General features: G+C 55.5%; 1 protein-coding gene across 12 annotated transcripts in view; it reads right to left on the bottom strand.

The window, feature by feature from the left end:
* DNM2 (dynamin 2) overlaps positions 1 to 17,986 on the bottom strand; it is an 88,325-nt gene that overhangs the window by 7,435 nt on the left and 62,904 nt on the right. For 5 of the 12 annotated variants that reach the window (XM_041760676.1, XM_041760679.1, XM_041760682.1 and 2 more), the window contains exons 11-16: positions 17,197 to 17,283; positions 15,253 to 15,323; positions 12,469 to 12,520; positions 11,498 to 11,509; positions 7,380 to 7,493; positions 1,887 to 1,996 (exon numbers count right to left, since the gene is read on the bottom strand). In XM_041760676.1, coding sequence (XP_041616610.1) covers positions 1,887 to 1,996; positions 7,380 to 7,493; positions 11,498 to 11,509; positions 12,469 to 12,520; positions 15,253 to 15,323; positions 17,197 to 17,283 — 446 coding nt within the window. Of the gene's footprint in view, positions 1 to 1,886; positions 1,997 to 7,379; positions 7,494 to 11,497; positions 11,510 to 12,468; positions 12,521 to 13,799; positions 13,830 to 15,252; positions 15,324 to 17,196; positions 17,284 to 17,986 lie in introns of all 12 variants that reach the window. The other 7 variants (XM_041760671.1, XM_041760672.1, XM_041760677.1 and 4 more) reach the window with 3 other exon arrangements.

Below are 17,986 nucleotides of genomic sequence, written 5' to 3'. Positions count from 1 at the left end.
CTGTCATGGGGAGAATCATTCTCGCCTGCTATTGTCGGGTGCAGGCAGTAAGCTACAGGTGGCTTCTCTGTAAGCACCAGGAACAGGGCCAGGATGACAAGAAAGGTATTGAAGTTTCATATTATTTCAGTCGATTTACATTTAAATCGCTAAATGAGGCCAGCGGCTACTGCACTGGATAGTGAAGGTCATGACTGTGCCCTGACTTCTGGGGTCTGGGCTGGGGTGGGGACAGAGGGCTGCGGAGCTGTCCAAGGACAGGACTGAGCCTCCCAGCTAAGATACATGACATGCTGGGCAAATGTGGGTCTGTGAGAAGAAAGGCGCAGAGCCACAAGGCCGGAGGAAAAACGGATGGACACCTACCAGCATTTACGGACAGCGTTCTGTAGGCCAGGATCTGTGCCACACACACATGCCATCCTGTCCCCCAAGGCAGGTGTGGCCAAGACGGCCAAGCCATCCCAAAGCTTTTGTGTGAGACCTGAGTTGGAGCTTAGTCATGCCTCCTGACGGAGCTATGGCCAGCTAGCAGTCAGTGAGTAGCTGCCCTGAGATTTCTGGAAGGAACCTCAGGGAGTAAGGGGGCATGTCTTTTTTGCTCCTTCTCCTCCTTCCTAGCACTGCCCAGAACATCACGATGGCCAGACCTTGGGCAGCCATGTTGGAAAAGGAGAAGGAAGGCTCAGGAACAGGAGTACCTGGGCCTGGATGCCTGTGGAGCTGCCCCTCCTGCCCAGGATGGTAAAAGCCATAAAAACCCCCAAACTTCTATAGTGTTTCCATTATTATTCTGCGTTTTCTGAGCATTAGGTCCTATCTCTACCCCCATGCACAGGGGATCAGGGGCCAGGGAGGAGGACAGTTGCTTTAGGCCAGCCTGGAACAAATCTCGATTGAGCTATTTTCCCACAGAACACGAGGCTGGCGTTGAACTGCTGGGAGCGATGGGCAGTGGGGAAGGTGGTCCTGAGGCAGCAGGGAGAATGTCGGTGCCTGGCAGTCATAAAGAACCACCTGGCCTTGGCTGACAGCTAACTCCTGACTTAAGATGTTCCCTGGATGTTGGGTAAGGGCGTGTGAGGGTCCTGTATCCACACTTAGCCCTTTCCTCCTGCTCTCAGGACCTCCTGCCAGAGCTGGGCTTCTTCCCAAGCTGAGAAAAGCATCTTCGTTTTTGCTAATGTCTTCCCAGTGCCCATGGGTGTGGACTCACCAAGGGCCTCCTGGGCCCTTCTCTTCCCGGTCTGCACTCACCCAGGGGTCTTACCCTGTCTGACTTTGAACACGGCCATGCAACAACTCCCCAGTCCACCCCACCTAGAGCTCGTTCTGGAACGCCAAACTCTTGTACCTACAGAGCTGCCTTTCCGACTCCCCCATGTGGTGTCTCATGGGCCTCTCTCCCTCGGCGTGGCCCAAACCCAGCCCCTGACTGTCCCCAAGCCTACCCTGACACTGCCTTCCCCATCTCACTGGATGGCAGCTCGGTCCCTGTGAGTGCTCAGGGTCCTCAGAAGATGCCTTCCTCTCTCGCACCCGCACCCACCAGTTCAGTCAGCTCTCTCAGAATAGGCTACCTCCTCCTCCATGTCCTCAACCCTATCTGAGCTGGCCCTACTCTCTCCCACTGTGTCCCCCCCCCAGTAGCCACCAGGGGGTGCCCGTGAACACCCAAGCCAAGGCCAGTCCCTCCTCTGCTCAGAACTCTCCATGGCTCCCACATCACATCATTAGGTCTTTCCTGACCACACACTGGAAGCACCCATGGCAGTTTTCTGCCTCTTACTTGATTCTTTCTAGAACATGAGACCCCCTGGCAGGTACTTTATGCACAAAGCGCTTAGTGGATGCTGCTGAATGACCTTCACTCGGTGGGCCCTCACCTCTGCTCTGTGTTGAAGATGGCGAAGACGTGCTTGTTGGACATGAAGCCTTTCTCCACATCACGGATTTTAAGGTTGTCCAATGGCAGCATGTACTTCTTCTCCTTCTCCTGAGGGTGGAAGAGGAGAGGTCACCGTGGCCTATTTAATTGAAGACCTGAGAATGCCCTGGGCTAGACCCCACCCCAAGGACCATTGCCAATACCTGATGCCTCTCACGCTGGAGGTTACTTGGATTAACTCATCTGCTGCTACCGACTCTCCCTTATCCGCTTTGCCCCAACCATGCTGGCCTTCTTGACACTCTTAAGAGAGTCCAGGTGGGCTCTCACCCCAGCACCTTTGCTGAAATGCTCCTCCTTCCAATGCCTGCATGGCTCCCTCCTTGCATCCTTCAGATTTTTGTGCAGAGGGGACCCTCTTGGAGAGGCCTGCCCTGTCTTGCCCTATGCACACTCCCTCTCTCTTGCCCCCTCCACCCTCCTCCTCCTCTTGATACTGCCCCCTCCATGACACAACATTATCTTGCTCATTGATTCCGGCTACCATCTGTCACCCAGCCTGACTGGGGTGGGCCAGTTCCTCAAGGTCAGCTCTCATTCTACCCCAAATCCAACCCTTTCTCCACCAGATTTGTGAATGAAACTGTTAACTCAAGTACAACATCTTCACAACAAGCCTATAACTTGAGTTACCACCATGATCCCATTTTACAGAGAGGGAGACTGAGGTCAAGTGGGGTCAGGCAACGATTCAGAGTTGGGGCTGGGATTTAAAATTCATCAGCTTCAGGGGGATTCCTGGGTGGCTCAGCGGTTTGGTGCCTGCCTTCAGCCCAGGGCATGATCCTGGAGACCCAGGATCGAGTCCCACATCGGGCTCCCTGCATGGAGCCTGCTTCTCCCTCTGCCTGTTACTCTGCCTCTCTCTTTCTCTGTCTCTCATGAATAAATAAATAAAACCTTTAAAAAATAAAATAAAATAAAATTCATCAGCTTCAGATGATCCTGAAGCTGAACGTGTGCCCCCTTGAGGTCATGCCTGAACTCCAAAGCCAAATAAGTGTCCCTCGCTTCCTAAGGGCAGTCCTGTTCATGAGGTGCCCACTGAGTGCCTGGCACAGCAGTCCTGATGACTGCAGGGGAGACAGCTCACAGAGGATGTGTGTCACGGAAGCCCATGTTCCCTCACCAATGGTGGCCAAGCACCTACTGTACCCCCCAGCATGGGGCTGGGGCCTACAGATGCATTATCATATCTCCCCAAATGGGGGGCGTGGAGTGGCGGGTGCAGGAACAAGTTTTCTGCATCAGGAAACCAGAGAGCAGTATCACAGTGCATCAGGATCGCCTGGTTCCCATGCCCACGTGACCCACAGTAACTCTGATGACCTTCCCCTATCTCTGCCAGGGAAGCACCATGCTTAGAGAGGGAAGCTCAAACAGGGAAGGTGGCTGCCCAGGGCCACACAGCAGGGCTTCAGAAGCCAGGTCCGTGTGCTCCAAAACCAGGTTCTGCCCACCACCCTTTCTTATACCTCCAGGCATCTTGGGAGAGGAGACCCCATCTCCCTCCCCAGGAGTTCGCTTCTTGTCACCTGTTTTGTCCCTGTGTACTGGAATGCCCCAGAACCAAGCCCAATATGGCTGCTGCCTCCAAATTCCAAAGCAGCCACAGTGATGGAGGGAAAGGGGGCCAGAGGCTCCCTGGTAGGTGGGGCCTGGCTCAAAGTTTCAGGGCGACAGAGAGAGAGGCAGGAGTGAGCAGCAGGCTTGGTGCAGGGGCTTGGTCCTGCAGCCTTAGGAGCTCCGATGGGCTCCACCCCTCCAGTAAGTCACTCCCCATTGCTGCCTCAGTTTCCACATGAAAGTCCTGGCCTCCTTGTGCAGGGTGACGGTTAAGGCGAGTCTCTGAGGCACTAGGCTATCCTTTTGTGCATGTGTTTCTCATTCTCAGGGCTCTAGAGTCAGTTCACGGGGCTCTGGCGGAGGAGGAAGCAAGGCAGAGTGCCCCTTCCGGCCGAGCTGCACTGAGGGGCAGAAGAGGGACCCAGTGGCCATGGAGGTGGGAAACCCCCGTTCATGCTGAGTTCTGGGAGCCCGAGAAAGGAGGGTGGCAAAGAAAGGCTCTGGGCCAGGCCCAGGGCCCAACCCCTTCCCGGAGAAAAATCTTGGGGGCTTTAGAAGGGGCCCAGGGAGGGGTTCCCCGCCCGGAAGACTGTGGAAGGGCCTTTGCCGCCCCCACCCTGATGTGTCAAGAGGCAGGAAGCTTCCAGTCAGTCGGCCAGGCCAAGTAACTGAGTCACAGTCCTTCTGGGCCCTGAGCGAGACGCCACATCTGGAACTGTTTATAGTGTGATTCCGCCCAGAGCGCAGCGGCTGCCTTCCTGATGCTGCTGACACGCACACACAGAACACAAACACACACAGAGACACAGGCGTGCGGGCACCCCGCCCCCACCCGACCCCCAAAGAGACCTTCGCCTGCACACACAGGCCACAGACCCAAACCCTCCCTCCCGCCCACGCCCACCCGCTCCCCAACCCCCTCCTTAGGATTTCCTGCAAACCCACAACTTTCTCCAGATGCGAGCCGGCCCCAGCCATGCCACGTCAGAAGAGACGAAGTGGATCGGCGCAGGCAGTGGCCTCCTCGTCTGCTCCGAGGGGCTGGGGCGCGGCAGCCCTCCTTGCCCCCTGCCTCCCCTGGCCCGAGGGGCCTGCAGCATGGACAGCCGGCCCCGCCAACCCAGTGTTCAGACTACCTGTTCAGGGGGCTCTGAATGTGTACAGTAGTCTGCACATTGGTTAGGCTGGGCTCGGGCAAGCGGCGCATCAGGATGGGCACCCCCCAAACTTGCTGCCACCTCCACAGGGAGGCAGCCCCGGAGGTGAGTGTCATCGTCCACCGCCCTGCTTCCCACTGGGGTGGAGATGGGGACAGAGGATTGGGGAGTCGGGAAGGGCCTGGCGGGGAGCAGAGCTGCCAGGGAGAGGCAGAGGGAGCCTGCCGCCAGCTGAGGGGTTGGGGGCGCTGGCTGCCTGGGTCCCCTATTCCTACCCCACACTGTAACTGCTTCCTCTCAGTGCTTTTTCAAAATAAAGAAATGTGTTCTGCCTCTCTGAGGCGTCTCTGAGAAGGGGGCCTGATCTTCAGGGGCTTAGCTGCCACGTGTGCAACTCTGAGGGTCCCTGCGCTGTGGGGATCGGGCTCCTGCCCCTCCCGATCTTAGCCTGCTTTGTGTCTGGGGCACACACAGGGCCCCTTTCACGGGCCTGCTGGTTCTCGTTACTGGCGGCAGGCGCTCCACCCTCCTCCCGCCCGACGCTTCCGTGCCTTTGGGCTGGGCCCACCGGAGGGTCTGGGGTTCCTGCTTTTGACCCCTACATGAGAGGAAGATGAAGGACTCCCTCCTACACTGAAAAAAGCTCTTAAAATCAGACTTGCAGGGAACTGCCAGGATGGGGTTTGAGCCCAAAGTTCCTCTCCAGCTGCCCGAGGCTGTGGCAAAGCCTGGCACCCTGGGTGGAGATGCCTGGGCCCAAGGTAAAGACCAGCCCTTGGCCGGCCTGGCAGCCCTTGCAGCAGAGCAGACTGGGTTGCAGACGACTGGGGAGGAAAGAGGGAGAAGATGCACAAGCGTCATCCCCACCCGCCCTCACCCCGGCCATTTTGAGAAGCTGATCTGGCCACGAGGGTTCCTGAAGGAGCGCCTGGTCACCCTTATGCTACACCTCAACCCTGTGAGGCTCTGTGGTCCTGGTCACGCCCTTGCCCAGTTTAGAAACAGGAGCCAGACGGGGTCCTTCAGGAGGATCAGGGTTCCCGATGCTCCTGGAACTTTCCAGGATGAATCTCTAGCCTGGTGTCCCGTGGGATGATGACATTTCACCCCTAAACACCCTCCCTCAGAGGAGTGGTGTCTGGCCATGACGGAGGGTCAGGCCAAGGCTGAGATGGCTCTCAGGGCAAAGAGCACATGCCCTGTACCCACCCCTCCAGTGAGGACCCTTCCCCACTCTGTGACACAGAGCAAGTCACTGCTTGGGGTCTGATTCTTCACTGACAAATGGAGTATAAGGATTTTCTGAGGAAAATGTGGCCAAGGTGGGCTCTTCAAGTCAGCAAGCCTGGCACATGGCAGGGATTTCATAAACAAGAGTTGTGCGATCCCAGGTGAGCAGGACACACGGTGGCCACGGGACTAGACTGTGATCAGGGGTTGGGGCAGAGTGACACATGTCCCTTCCTCATCAGGCCCTTCTCTCCCTTCTTCAGGCTGCTGGAATGTGATGGACCCGGGGGAGGGAGGGGATCTGGGACCACGATGGGGAGACACATGTTAAGTTGACAATGGGGAAGGTAGAGCTTGGGCCCTGCACAGCCTCACGGCCCAAGCCTGCCAAGCTCACCAGGACGCAGGCAAAAAACAGACTCCTGTCTCTGTAAGTGCCTTCATATTGGGGCCACTGTCACAGCCGCCTAATACTGCCCTGGCCAACAAGGACAGCCCATGGACCTTCCATAAGGCAGCCCAGGAAAATGACAGAAATGCAGTGCCCTTCACTCGTGACCTTCAGAAGCCAACCCAGCCCCCACTGGGGCAGCAACAGGCAGTCACCCTGGAGTGGTATTGTTCCCAGGCAGCTAACCAAGGCCAGGTTGTTAAGAGAACTGAGCAAAACCACAGAAAAGTAGAGGTGGAGAAGGGGCCAGCAGCACTGCCCCAGAGGCTGCCCGTTGAGCTGGGGGCGCAAGAACTCGAGCCCCTGGCACAGGTTCATGGAGCCTGCAGTACAAGGCGGCACACGATGCTAAACCCTGTGGTCAGTGTTCCTGATGCTGGTCCCAGAGGCCTCCCCACGCCCTTTGGAAAAGGACAAGCACACGTGGAATGCTCTAAAGACACATACTAATCCAACTGATGAGTCACTGGACTTACCTCTGACACTAATAATACACTGTATGTTAATCAATTGAATTTAAGGAAAACAAAGAATTTTTAAAAATAGAAATAAAATAAAATATTTAAAAATACAGACAGACACTATAGCTAGGCCTGTCCCAGGAGCCATTCCACTCCACTTCGTAGACGGGGAAGCAGGAGCCCAAGGAGGGTAAGCGCTTGGCTGAGCCGGGGCAGGCTGTAGCCCTTGGAACCCCAGCACCTCAGTGGCCTGGCTGTGAGCCTGAGTCCCTGACCTAGGGCTCTGCTTCCTCTGAGAACCAGGGATACCTTACAGTGACCTCAGAGGCTGGGGTCAGTTTCCAGCCTGCCAAGGGCTCCCCTCCCCCATCTCCCTTTCTGCCTGGAGGAGTGGAGCAGCCACCAGGCTGGACCCCTTGGGGGGCAGAGAGGTGCAGCCAGGCCATTACCATTCTCGGCGGGAGCTCTGGGATACCCAACTCAGGGAGACCTTCTTGAGTGAACCAGGGTGAATGAGTAAGCACCCACCCATCCTAGTCCCACTGCCCTGTCCCCCAGCCACTCACCTCTTCATCCTTGTACCAGGACAGAGACTCGGCTGTCAGCACAAACCAGTACTCCTTGGAGCCGCCCTTCATCAGGCTAATGTTGTTGATGGTTAGCCAGCCCCTGCGGATCACCTGGCGGGGGAGGGTGTTGCTCAGAGGACAAAGCCTGCCGCCCCGCCCGGCCCACCCCTGTGCAGTGGTCAGTACCTTTGTCCCCAGTAAGGAAGAGGGACCATGACAGCCACCGCCAGCCTGAAGCCAGGCGACCCAACTCCACCTTGCCCCTAAGCATTTCCCACTGGAAACCAACATGGGACGCCCAGGCAGACACAGGGCACACACGCTCACTTGCAGGCCCAGGGGCAACAGGGAACCAGGCCCCCGGGAGACCCCCTGCACACGAGGTTAAGTTTGGTTAGCGTGGGCAAGAAAAGGTATGCCTGGCTAGAAGGGGCCCAGGAGAGGTCCCAGGCCTGTATTTGTGTCACATGGGATGCAACCCTGGAGGAATCACACCTGCAAGACGCAGGTACCATGAGGCCCTCAGACCTTGTCCCTCGCACGCTCTGGAAGACGGCTGTTGAAGGAAGGCTGGAGAAACTGCCACAAGATGGGAGTGGTTCTTCCTCTATCCTCTTGTGGCTGACCAGCAGAGGCTCAACATACAGCGTCAACTCTGCTGCCCAGTCTGTTGGCTCACCTGCCTGGCTTACTTGGGTGGGCACTCGGTAACCAAAGGGACCTGTTCTGAGTGGCCAGTCTGTCCTGGGGCTCCCTTCCCCACAGGCTCCTTCCAGAGTATAGGATGAAGGGATGCTTCCACCCAGAAGGCTGAGGCCAAAGGTTCAAGCCTGAGCCTGGGGAATCTGCAGGGGATCATGCCCCACGCTGGCTTCAAACATGGTAGCTGTCCGAGTTTTCTGACATGTTAAGGTTCTGGGCTGGCAGGTCCCCTGGATGAGGCTCGTCTGGCTGTAGCCGTCATCTGAGTAGGAGGCAGAACCCAGGCCTACGCAGAGGACTCACCTGACTGCTACACGTAGGCAGCCTGGGGGGCCATGGTCCTATGTTCCCTGGGTCATGGAGGCGTGTGTGGGCCGGAGCTACCCATCACTCTGGATTGGGGACCCCAGGGCAGCAGGAAGCACATGGAGGCACAGACAGGGCTGCCTAGGGCCCAGGCGCAACAGACCAGGCCAAGCTACTGAGGTGCGGCCAAGGACAGCTGGGATGGACTGGTGAGTCCCCCAGGGTGGGGCGTGGCAAAAGCATGGGAGATATGGCTCCAGGGATGACTCTGGGGCCTACATGGCTTCCTAATGGGTGGGTCTCCAGGGGGACTTCATCTCCTGCCCTCTAACCTGTCCCCAGACCTGTAAAATCTCAACAGAGCCACCTGTTCCATTCCTATGGTTGGAATTAGGCTCTGAGTCTCAGAGGCCATGGAGGTGGAGGTGGCCAGCATGCGCCCAGGGACCCCTGTACCGCACAGAAGCCCTTCTCCAGGCTGGGGATGGCATGGAATGCCAGCTGGCAGCCTTTCTTAAGGCTTCCTAAAGATGATCAGAGTACCTGGGAGACTTATCCCCCGCCCAGGGAGTGGGCAGAGACTCCTGGCACCTGCCCAACCATGGGCTGCCTGGTGGGCAAGGTGGCAGAGGCCCCAGTAAGGTCATGGTATCCTCCCAGGGCACCCTGGTTTAGCATTGAATATCAGAAGTCCTGGGAATCCCCCCGGGTTCAGGCAAAGGGGGGGTGTCTGGTCACGCTGGGGGCAAGGCAGGTCTTCAGACTTAGGCCCGAGGCCATCCTACATATGATCAGGGAAAGAGTCCCTGGCTCAGCAATTACACCCTGCCTCAGAGCAGTGTGGGTCCCAGTGTTCATAGTGGCTCCTTCCTTCCCCACTCCCGGGGGCAGGGCAGTGCCTGCCTTGTCCTAGTCCAACCCCAGTAGATACTTCTAAACTTCCGGCACTGACAGCCAAGGGAAGGGGAGCAGGGGGTGGAGCATAGGTGGTCGGTGCTCCCTGGGAGAGAAATCTTCACACGGCAAGGCCTCTCTAGTCCAGGGCCCAGACCAGCTTCCAAGGGGGCAGGTGTGCCCCACTCCACCCTCAGTGAGCAGCAGTCAGAGCTGGCAGACAGGGCCCTGGCCATGCCGTGGGGGTGGGGGCATGGGGCAGAGGCACTGCCAGGACCTAGAATGGCACACCTGAGCCTCAAGGCAGGAGGCTGCTAGGTAGGCTTGGAGAAGCCTCCAAGGTCCCCTTCCCCTCGAGCTGCCCAGAGAGCCGTCCTCATGGGAGCCAAGTGGGGTTAGAGACGAAATCCTACCCTAGGGCAGGCTGTGGGCTGCAGACACACACGCTGAGTCTGGAGGAGAGGGAGTTGGGCCTCCTTTTCCAAAAGCCAGACTTGTGCCCCAGGGGCCTGGCTTAGAAGGAGGGGGGTGGGGGGACAGAAGAGGCAGACAGGCTCCCACGCTCTAGGGTGCACAGCAACAGGCATGCAGGCACGCCAGGGATGGGAGGAAGGGCCGCCAGGGGCAGCATGGGTGACAGGCAGGAAGCAGCAAGCTGGGGCTGGCGGCAGGGTGGGTCAGCCTCCTCCCGGGTGAGGGTCTCGGCCTGAGTTGCCCAGGAAAGGAATGGAAACCAGGGCTGGGAGACCCAGGGGCCCACAGCCTTGATGGACGAGGCAAGGCTGGGCTTCATGGCTGGGGACGTGGAATCTGGCAGGAAAAGAATGGCTAAACCTCTCAGGGTGCAAGGGGAACCAAGCCCCTGGGCTGTCTGGAGGGAGGCAACAGTTGGAGTTCAAAGAGGATCAAGGACGACATGGGGGAAAAAACTGGAACCACAGGCCTAAGGACCAGCCATTCCTCCTGCCACTGCCCCCACCCGACCCTGCCGAGAGTGGGCTCTTTCTGCACCTTCCAGGCCCCAGGTGCAGTGCAGCCCTGACCCAGGATCAGCTCAGCTACTGCGAAGACCCCCCTGGGGCTCACCAGAAGATCCCTTCCAGAGGGCAGCAGCCAGGCCGCCCAGTGCCTCAGTGGCCAGTGGTGGGGGAATATCCCGGAGCAGGAGGCTCAGGCCTTGCTCTCTGGGGTGCAGAGCTGGGGCTGAAAGCCAGCTAGCTGCCTGAAAGTGAGCACCTTGAAAATGGCTCACCTTGCAGGTGGGAGCACCACCTGCTCCCCACTGGGCTGGCCTGGGCTTGGCCACACACGGAGAGGAGGTGTTCCCTATACCAGGGATGGCAAATACCATTCATCGTGGGTGGCCACACTGATCAGTGGGTGGCTGCCACCATAGTGAGGCTTCAAAGTGAGAATTCCGGTCGCAGCAGGAAAGGGTGCTAGGATCAATTAGTGATGTCTGCCGCAGGCAAAATACAAGGGAAGGGAGCAAATGGAACAGAACAGTCTCATAAATCATCATATCTGCCATGGGGACAGAAGGATCATGGCAGCATCCAGGAGAGAGTTCCCTGCGCAATCCAGTCATGTCTCTTGTGGGTGCAAGGACAGACGTCACATGCAAAGCTATCATGTGGAAAAAAGAAATCCTCTGACCAGTTGTGTCACATCTGCCACAGAATGGGGAGTGGCGGCGTGCTCAGGAGAGAATACCGAGATTGATTAGCTATGTCTGCCACCAGCCCAGGGCCAGAGGAAAGAATGCTGGATCGATTAGTAATGTCTGCCACGAGTACAGGATGAGATTTCTGCATGGTGATGTCTGTCTGCACTGGAGTAGTGGCAGTGGCAAGACAGAGTTCCAGCAGAGCTTAAGCAAAACCTTCCCTGGCCAGAGATGTGAGGGAAGGGAAGCGCAGGGGTGTTAGCTGAGTATTTGCCATCCCTGACCTATAGGAAACTAGCTAAATGTGTCAGGAACAGGCTGGAGGGGTGGGCCTCCTACAAGGATGGTGGTCAGGTTAGTGTCTGTGTGAGTCAGCTTATACCCAGGGCAATATGGAGTCCGGCAGGCGCTGGCCATGGCAGTTTTGAGGTTAGCTTGATTTTTAGTCGTTCTGTTATTTTGGGGTGAAGGGACCATTACGGGGTGGCGGGGTCTCCACCACTCTCAGGTTCTCTAATGTTTGCTACCACGCTAGGTGGGTACTTACCAAGATCTCCCCCTTTGAAAATGCAAAGTTAGGATTGTGGGTAAAATCAAAGAAGAGCAGGCAGAGGAAGAGAAACGTAAGGGACATGAGGGGACAGAGAAAAAGCAAGAAAAGCACAAAAATGGGAGGAGAGAAGAGCAGGGAAAAAAACAGCAAAAGAAAAAAAATTACATGCTATTAATTATATTCATGGTGTTAATATTTAATTCATTATCATCTCCCGAAACAAAAAAGCAACAACATATGTATTACCTATTGCAAGCGCAAAAAAATCATGCAGTGGTTACATCCTTCTTTTCCAGAGGGCTCTATAATCGTGCAGGATAGCAGAGCCCCTGCCCCCGCCCCCCCACTCCCACCCCATCTAATGTGGAGAAGCGGGATGGGCACTGGCAGAAGTTTTTGCAAGATGATGTGTTTTCTTAAAGATAAAAAAGAGGCACCTGATACCGGCATATATGAAGCTGTTCATATTGTTCATGCCCAAGGCCTCTGGCTGGGACATGACATCAAGGCAGAAAACCTTTCATGTGGCTCTGGGCTTCACCAGGTATGGGGTTCAAAGTGCCCTCAGGCTCCCCAGAACTGCTTATCACACTGCAGCCCCCCACCCAGCCCTTCCACATATTCCAAGTCCCTGGGGCTAGGGATGGGAACCCAATCTGGCTGCAGACACCCATGGATGACTGGGCTGCTCCTCTCTCAAGGGTCAAGTTCTAAGTGTGGCCTTGGATATCAGGACAGGGCCTTCTGGGTGTACAAATTTGCCCCTAAGCCTGTGCCAGAGCTTCAGCTCAAAGATAGGTTTCCCGAAACATCAAAACCTGAACAGACTCAAGAGGCTGGGAAGTGGGGGTGAAGGGTCTGGTGGGACAAGCCACGAGCTAGGCACCATCACTGGGCTCAGTGGTCCCTAAGTACCCATATCCACCCCCAAGGGTAGAGCTATGGGCTGTGGAGGGGCGGGCTACCTGGTTGGGGATGGCTCTCTTCTTGTTCAGCTGGGTGCTCCTCTGCTGGGCGCTGAAAACAAAGCAGAGAGAGGATTCATGTGGCAACATGTGGGAGGGACGTGGTGCAGGGTTCTCTCCCCCTTGTGGGGGGCCAAGTGGCCAGCTAAGGGCAGAGGCAGAGAGAAGCCCCTTAAACACAAGGGGCTGCCCAAGGAAAAGAGTTGGGCTCATGCAATGAGAAAATGTATTTAGTTAAACTGAGGCTTCGAGGCCCTGGCCTTGACCACTCCCAAGAGCACCAGCTATTTCCAAGAGTCAAGGACCCCAGCCTCCAAAGTGGGGGCATGAGAAGCTGGACTCCCAGGTGACTGGGAGGTGGCCATAGTGGCTTCAGGGTAACCTGGGCACCAGGCTGTTTGCGGGTCAAAGCTGAGGCTTTTTCCCACTCTCTCTTCCCATCCCTGACCCCGGAACCAAGCCTTCAGTGGCTCTGACCACAGAGCCAGCCAGCCTGGAAGATCACACCAAGGGACAGCTGCCTGCCATGAAAACATCTTGGATGGCTCTTGGCCCAATTCAAAGGAGAGAAGGTCCACAGGGTGTGTTTCTATAAGGTCCCTTACTTGCCTACAGTCCCTGATCTCTTTTATTCTTCAGCTATCCTGTTTCCCAGCTAGTCTGAGCCATGCAGATGAAGGTTCCCACAACATATTTTGTATGTGGGAATCTACTCAGCTCCCCTGTTCACCCTGTTTTCCATCATGTCGCTAGCTGCAAACAACTGATATCTCCTACGACTTAGACATCTTATATTCTTTTCTTGTCATATTGATTTAGGGATAAGATATTCCTTTAGGAATATATATTGCTTTAGGGACTTTCAGAATATAAAAAGGCAAACCACCTTGTTTCATTCCTTTATTGGCTGCCTCTGGGGCTGCACCTGAAAGTCCAAGCTGGCTGTTGGATAAAGGAAAGAGAGAGAGAGAGAGAGAGAGAGAGAAAGGGAGGGGGAGAGAGTTAAGGAAGTAGGCTTCTATTCCTAGATGGGCAAAAGTTGGAACATGAAAAATGGGAAGAATTTATCCAACAGTTTTCCTAACATTCAGTGAGTTTATTATAGAACTTTTCCTCTGGGCCCTGGTTTTCGTATTTAGAGGGCACTGAGAAAACACCGGGCCTGGCTCCATGGCTATACAATGGGCCTCTGGGGGACACCCCACCTCCATCAAGGCTGGGACCATGGCTTGCGCCTGGGCTGGGCGGATCCTGGCACCCTGGGCCCCGCCCCCAGCAAGGGCGACCCCAATCACACACCAGGAAAAAGGCACACAGCAGGCAATACCCACCCGGTCACCAGCTGCTCAGTATAATAACAGCTGGGGGAAGTGGGAAGGCCCAGGAATCCAGAGGAAAGAGTGGAGTGGTCAAAGGAAAAACAGGAGAGATTGTGAGAAGGAACTGTGAATGAAGTATGAGAAGTAGAGACATCAAGGTGAGGAAAACAGCAGCAAACCAAAGAGGGGGACCAGCGTTTTCAGCCCACACACACCCAGCTGCTGGGGGAAGAGGTGCAGGAGGGGGTACCTGAGGTGTGGCCCACGGTCAGGGTCCCCCAGCCCTCCCATAGCAGGGACAGCCTGACTAGGGCCTTTGGCTCGTCTGGGCTTGCTTGCGAAGAAGCTTCTGGTGATGCCTTCTTCATTCGTTCATTCATTCCTTCCACTCACCTACCATGTGCCCAGCAGAGAACAGCTGACCAACTGCGTTGAGTGCAACTGTAAATGTTCCACCTAGTAAACTGCTTAGCCCAGCACAGAGACCCCTGAGTGAAAGATCCTCTTATCCAGCCTGCTAGCCCAAGACTGGGCTCTAACAGGCACTTCTCCACAAGAAAGCCTCCCTGAAACCCCAAGGCCAGGCCAGAAGGCTGCCCTCTGGACTCAACACAAGCCTCACACAGCCCTGACCCCAGCAGTGATTACACTGTGTCTTAACTGGTTTGGTGCATGTCTGTCTCTGGCACGGGACCTTCCTTTGAGGGTGGGGACCTGGGTCTGTGCTTGCTCACTGCTGTATCACAGAGCCTGACACAGACAACACACACCAGAAACACTTGCTAAGTGAATGCAAGGAAGCTGGCTGCCGATTGTTCTGTGATTCTGTTGGGTTCATCAGGCAAGAAGAATCCACATGACGCCTGAGCCTACTGAGGGTGGACCCAGGGGCTGATGGAGTCAGTGAGGACATGATACTTGAGGCCATCAGCATTTATATCTAATTATGCCAACAAGAGACCCCTGCTCTGGCCCCTTATCGAGGTGCCATGGAAGGTTCTGGTTTTCAATCTATGGTGTACGGATGGAAGCCACAGAGGGCTTGGACAGCAATTCCCAAAGAGCAGCCCCCAGAGCCAAAGTCTGGAGCCCCTGAGATGCTCTGTGAAAGGGCCAAGTGCAGATAGGAGGAGCCTGGGGAAAGCTGCGCAGTTTATGAAAGGCTCTGAGAAGTCATGCAGAAAGTAAAGCACTGCACGCTGCCAGCCTCACACTTTCCTGAGGCGGCTGGCCTCAGGTATGCTCCACAGGAGGCATGTTGAGGACAATGATGGGGGTCGCTATCAGCCCAGGAAAACTTCCAGGTACTTTTAGATGGCTGTATGCTTCACCCCGGGACTCTGACAGACAGACCCTCTTGCCCTCGTCGGCTGAGGGAAGCCAACTCGACCACCTCTCTTGGGGCCAGGCTCTGAGGGCAGGGCACTCGTGCCACCCACCAGCCTCTATCCTGAGAAATACATACTTGGCAAATCCAATAAAGTCCTCGTGGTTCGTGTTGATGTAGGACTGCTCGATGTCAATCAGAAGAAGAATCTGGAAGAAAACGGTTAACTATGAGCAGGGAGAGAAGCTTGGCAGGGAAGGCTGTGGCCAGAGCACTTCCCATACTTGCCAGCAGGGGGCGATGGCCGGGACTATACTGCTTCCAGCGCATGAGAAGGGGAACACCCATACCTCACCTCCAACCCCTACCCTGGGAAGTGGGGCATGGGTACTTTGAAACTTCAGGGCCCCATGAGAAAGAAAGACTGGGCCAACAGAGCAGAGTGAGGCAGTCATGTGCTGGTTGCAGGCACGGCCTCTGGGGCTGACTATCTGGGCTGCAGTCTTGCTCGGCCACTGCCTGGCAGTGTGACCCTTGGCCTTGTGTTACCAAACAGTTGAAAGGGGCAACAAGAGGCCCGACTGCATGGGGTTAAATAATTCACAGCATGTCAAGTGTTTACAGAGCAGCACCTGGCATGTTGTAAGGGCTGCTTTGTTAAAACAGCAAAGGTGGGGTGCCTGGGTGGCTCAGTGGTTGAGCGTCTGCCTTTGGCTCAGGTTGTGATCTCAGGATCCTGGGATCGAGTCCCGAATCAGGCTCCCTGCAGAGTGCCTGGTTCTCCCTCTCCCTTTGCCTATGTCTCTGCCTCTCTGTGCCTCCCATGAATAAATAAATAAAACTTAAAAAAAAAAAAAAAAAAAAAGAAAAAGAAAGAAAAGAAAAACCACAAGCAAACAGCAAAGGTAGTTTGACCAGGTGAGGGCATCAGAATGGAACACGCAAACATAGGCACACAGGCATCAGTTGGGATGTCATCTAAGGTAAAAGACAGGCCTTTACAGAACACCCTACCCCTTCCTGTCATTTTACTGTGCCTCTGGACACTCAAGCATAAGACATGCCAGCCACTTGGACCTTGTGGGGTTGCTGAAAAATGCTGGGGTGGTCTGTCTGTGGGAGCCACTGTTGTTGGTTTTAACAGGCCCGAGCCCCATCAGCCCGAGCCCTGGGATAGAGCCCAGAAGCACTGGCACTGGGACAACCAGGCGCCATAGAGTGTGGAAGCGACAGCCACATTCTTGACAATAACGATAACAAAATGAACTGGCACCTTTCAAGCTTTTGATACAACTTCGAGGTTACAGAAGCCACGGGGAAGGGGTGCAGGTTGACTGGGAGACCCTCTGAATGACAAATGAGCCAGTTTCTTCTCCACTGACATGCAAAACGAGGTGGTATCACAACCAAATACAACACAGAGGCCTGTTTTGGCTCTAGTTTGAACAAACACCTGCCAAGAGACCAAAGCAGACTAACCAGGGGGAAGAGACTCAGACCAGATACAAGTCCTATGGAGATGAAAGGACAGCCATGGGCTCACTCGGCATGACAGGTGAGACCCGTGCCACAGCTCTGCAGGGACCTGCCCCACTCTCTATCCTTGTGTGTGCCTGGACGGTCTTCACAAGGAAAATGTTAAAACATAAAAAGCACCCACACATCCTCTGGTGGGCGAATGGGTAAATAAGCTATAGTCTGCACCCACCACAGGACACCACTCAGCAAGGGTTAGCAACAACACCACAAACAACAGGGATGAATCCTGAATGCTCTATGCTGAGCAAAGATGTCAGACTCAAGAGGCTACAGACCACAGGAGTCCATTTGAGTGATATTCTGGAAAAGGTAAAACATAGGGATAAGGAGCAGGCCAGTTGTTGCCAGGGCCCGGGGGTTGGGAAGGGGCAAAGGACAGGAATTTTGAAAATGGTTTGGTACCTTGACTGAGGTGGGGGTTACCTTGGTTTATGCATGTGCCATTATTCAAGGAAATCTATGCTCAAGATTTAAGCATATTAAAAAAAAAAAAAGATTGATGCACATAAATCATACCTGAAAAACAAAACAAAAAGCCCATACCTGGTCCTTGGTTCTCCCCTCCCGTTCCCGGATGTAGGTAGTGACGATTCGCTCCGTCTCTTCTCGCAAGCGGGGGTAGGAGTTGAGCTGGGGGGCAGGGGGAGAAGTAGAGTGGCGGCATTGGCTGAGTCCTTGTGGCACAGGAAGCAACATGAACCACACAGAGAACATGAGGGGAAGGGGAGTGACAAGGGGTGGGCCTACCGAGTCCCCACCCCACTCCTGTCTCCTGGCTGCTGCAGCTGGGAGACAAGAAGGGGATGGTGGAGGCACGGTGTGCCAGAGAGAGTGACAGGGGTGCCCACGCACGAGCAGAGATGCTGAGAATGGATTCGAAAGTGGAAAGTGGCAAGAGAAAGTTGGGGGGGGGTGTGTGACTGCTGCCCAACAGTGATGGCCACCCCCTCCGCCCAGTACTGGGTGAGAGCAAGAACACGGAGTTTAATGAAGGCCACCAGGCCAGTGGGGTGGGAACTCTCGCCCAGCTCGTGAGTGAGTAGTGCCTGTTCTAGGATGTGAGGGCAGCATCTGGGCCATCTACCTCAGAGGAACCCCCTTAGAGAAAACTATTCCCCCATTGTAATGGAGCCGAAGGCACGGAGAAGCCCACCATCCGAGGGTGGGGTGAAGCCCTAGTGCTGGGGACATCTGAGCCAACAGTCAGAATCCCTAGCAGAAACCCTCTGAAATGCCCCGGGACATGAGAACACGCAGGTCTGCATGCTGATAACGGTTCATGCTTGGTGACTGTGAGGAGACCCTCCTTACGGGTTCTGGGCCAGGCAGCACC

This window comes from Vulpes lagopus, chromosome 7 (genome assembly GCF_018345385.1).
Source record: "Vulpes lagopus strain Blue_001 chromosome 7, ASM1834538v1, whole genome shotgun sequence".
Lineage (NCBI taxonomy): Eukaryota > Metazoa > Chordata > Mammalia > Carnivora > Canidae > Vulpes > Vulpes lagopus.
The sequence above is the reverse complement of the archived record's forward strand: the minus strand, read 5'-3'. Positions and strand labels throughout refer to the sequence as shown.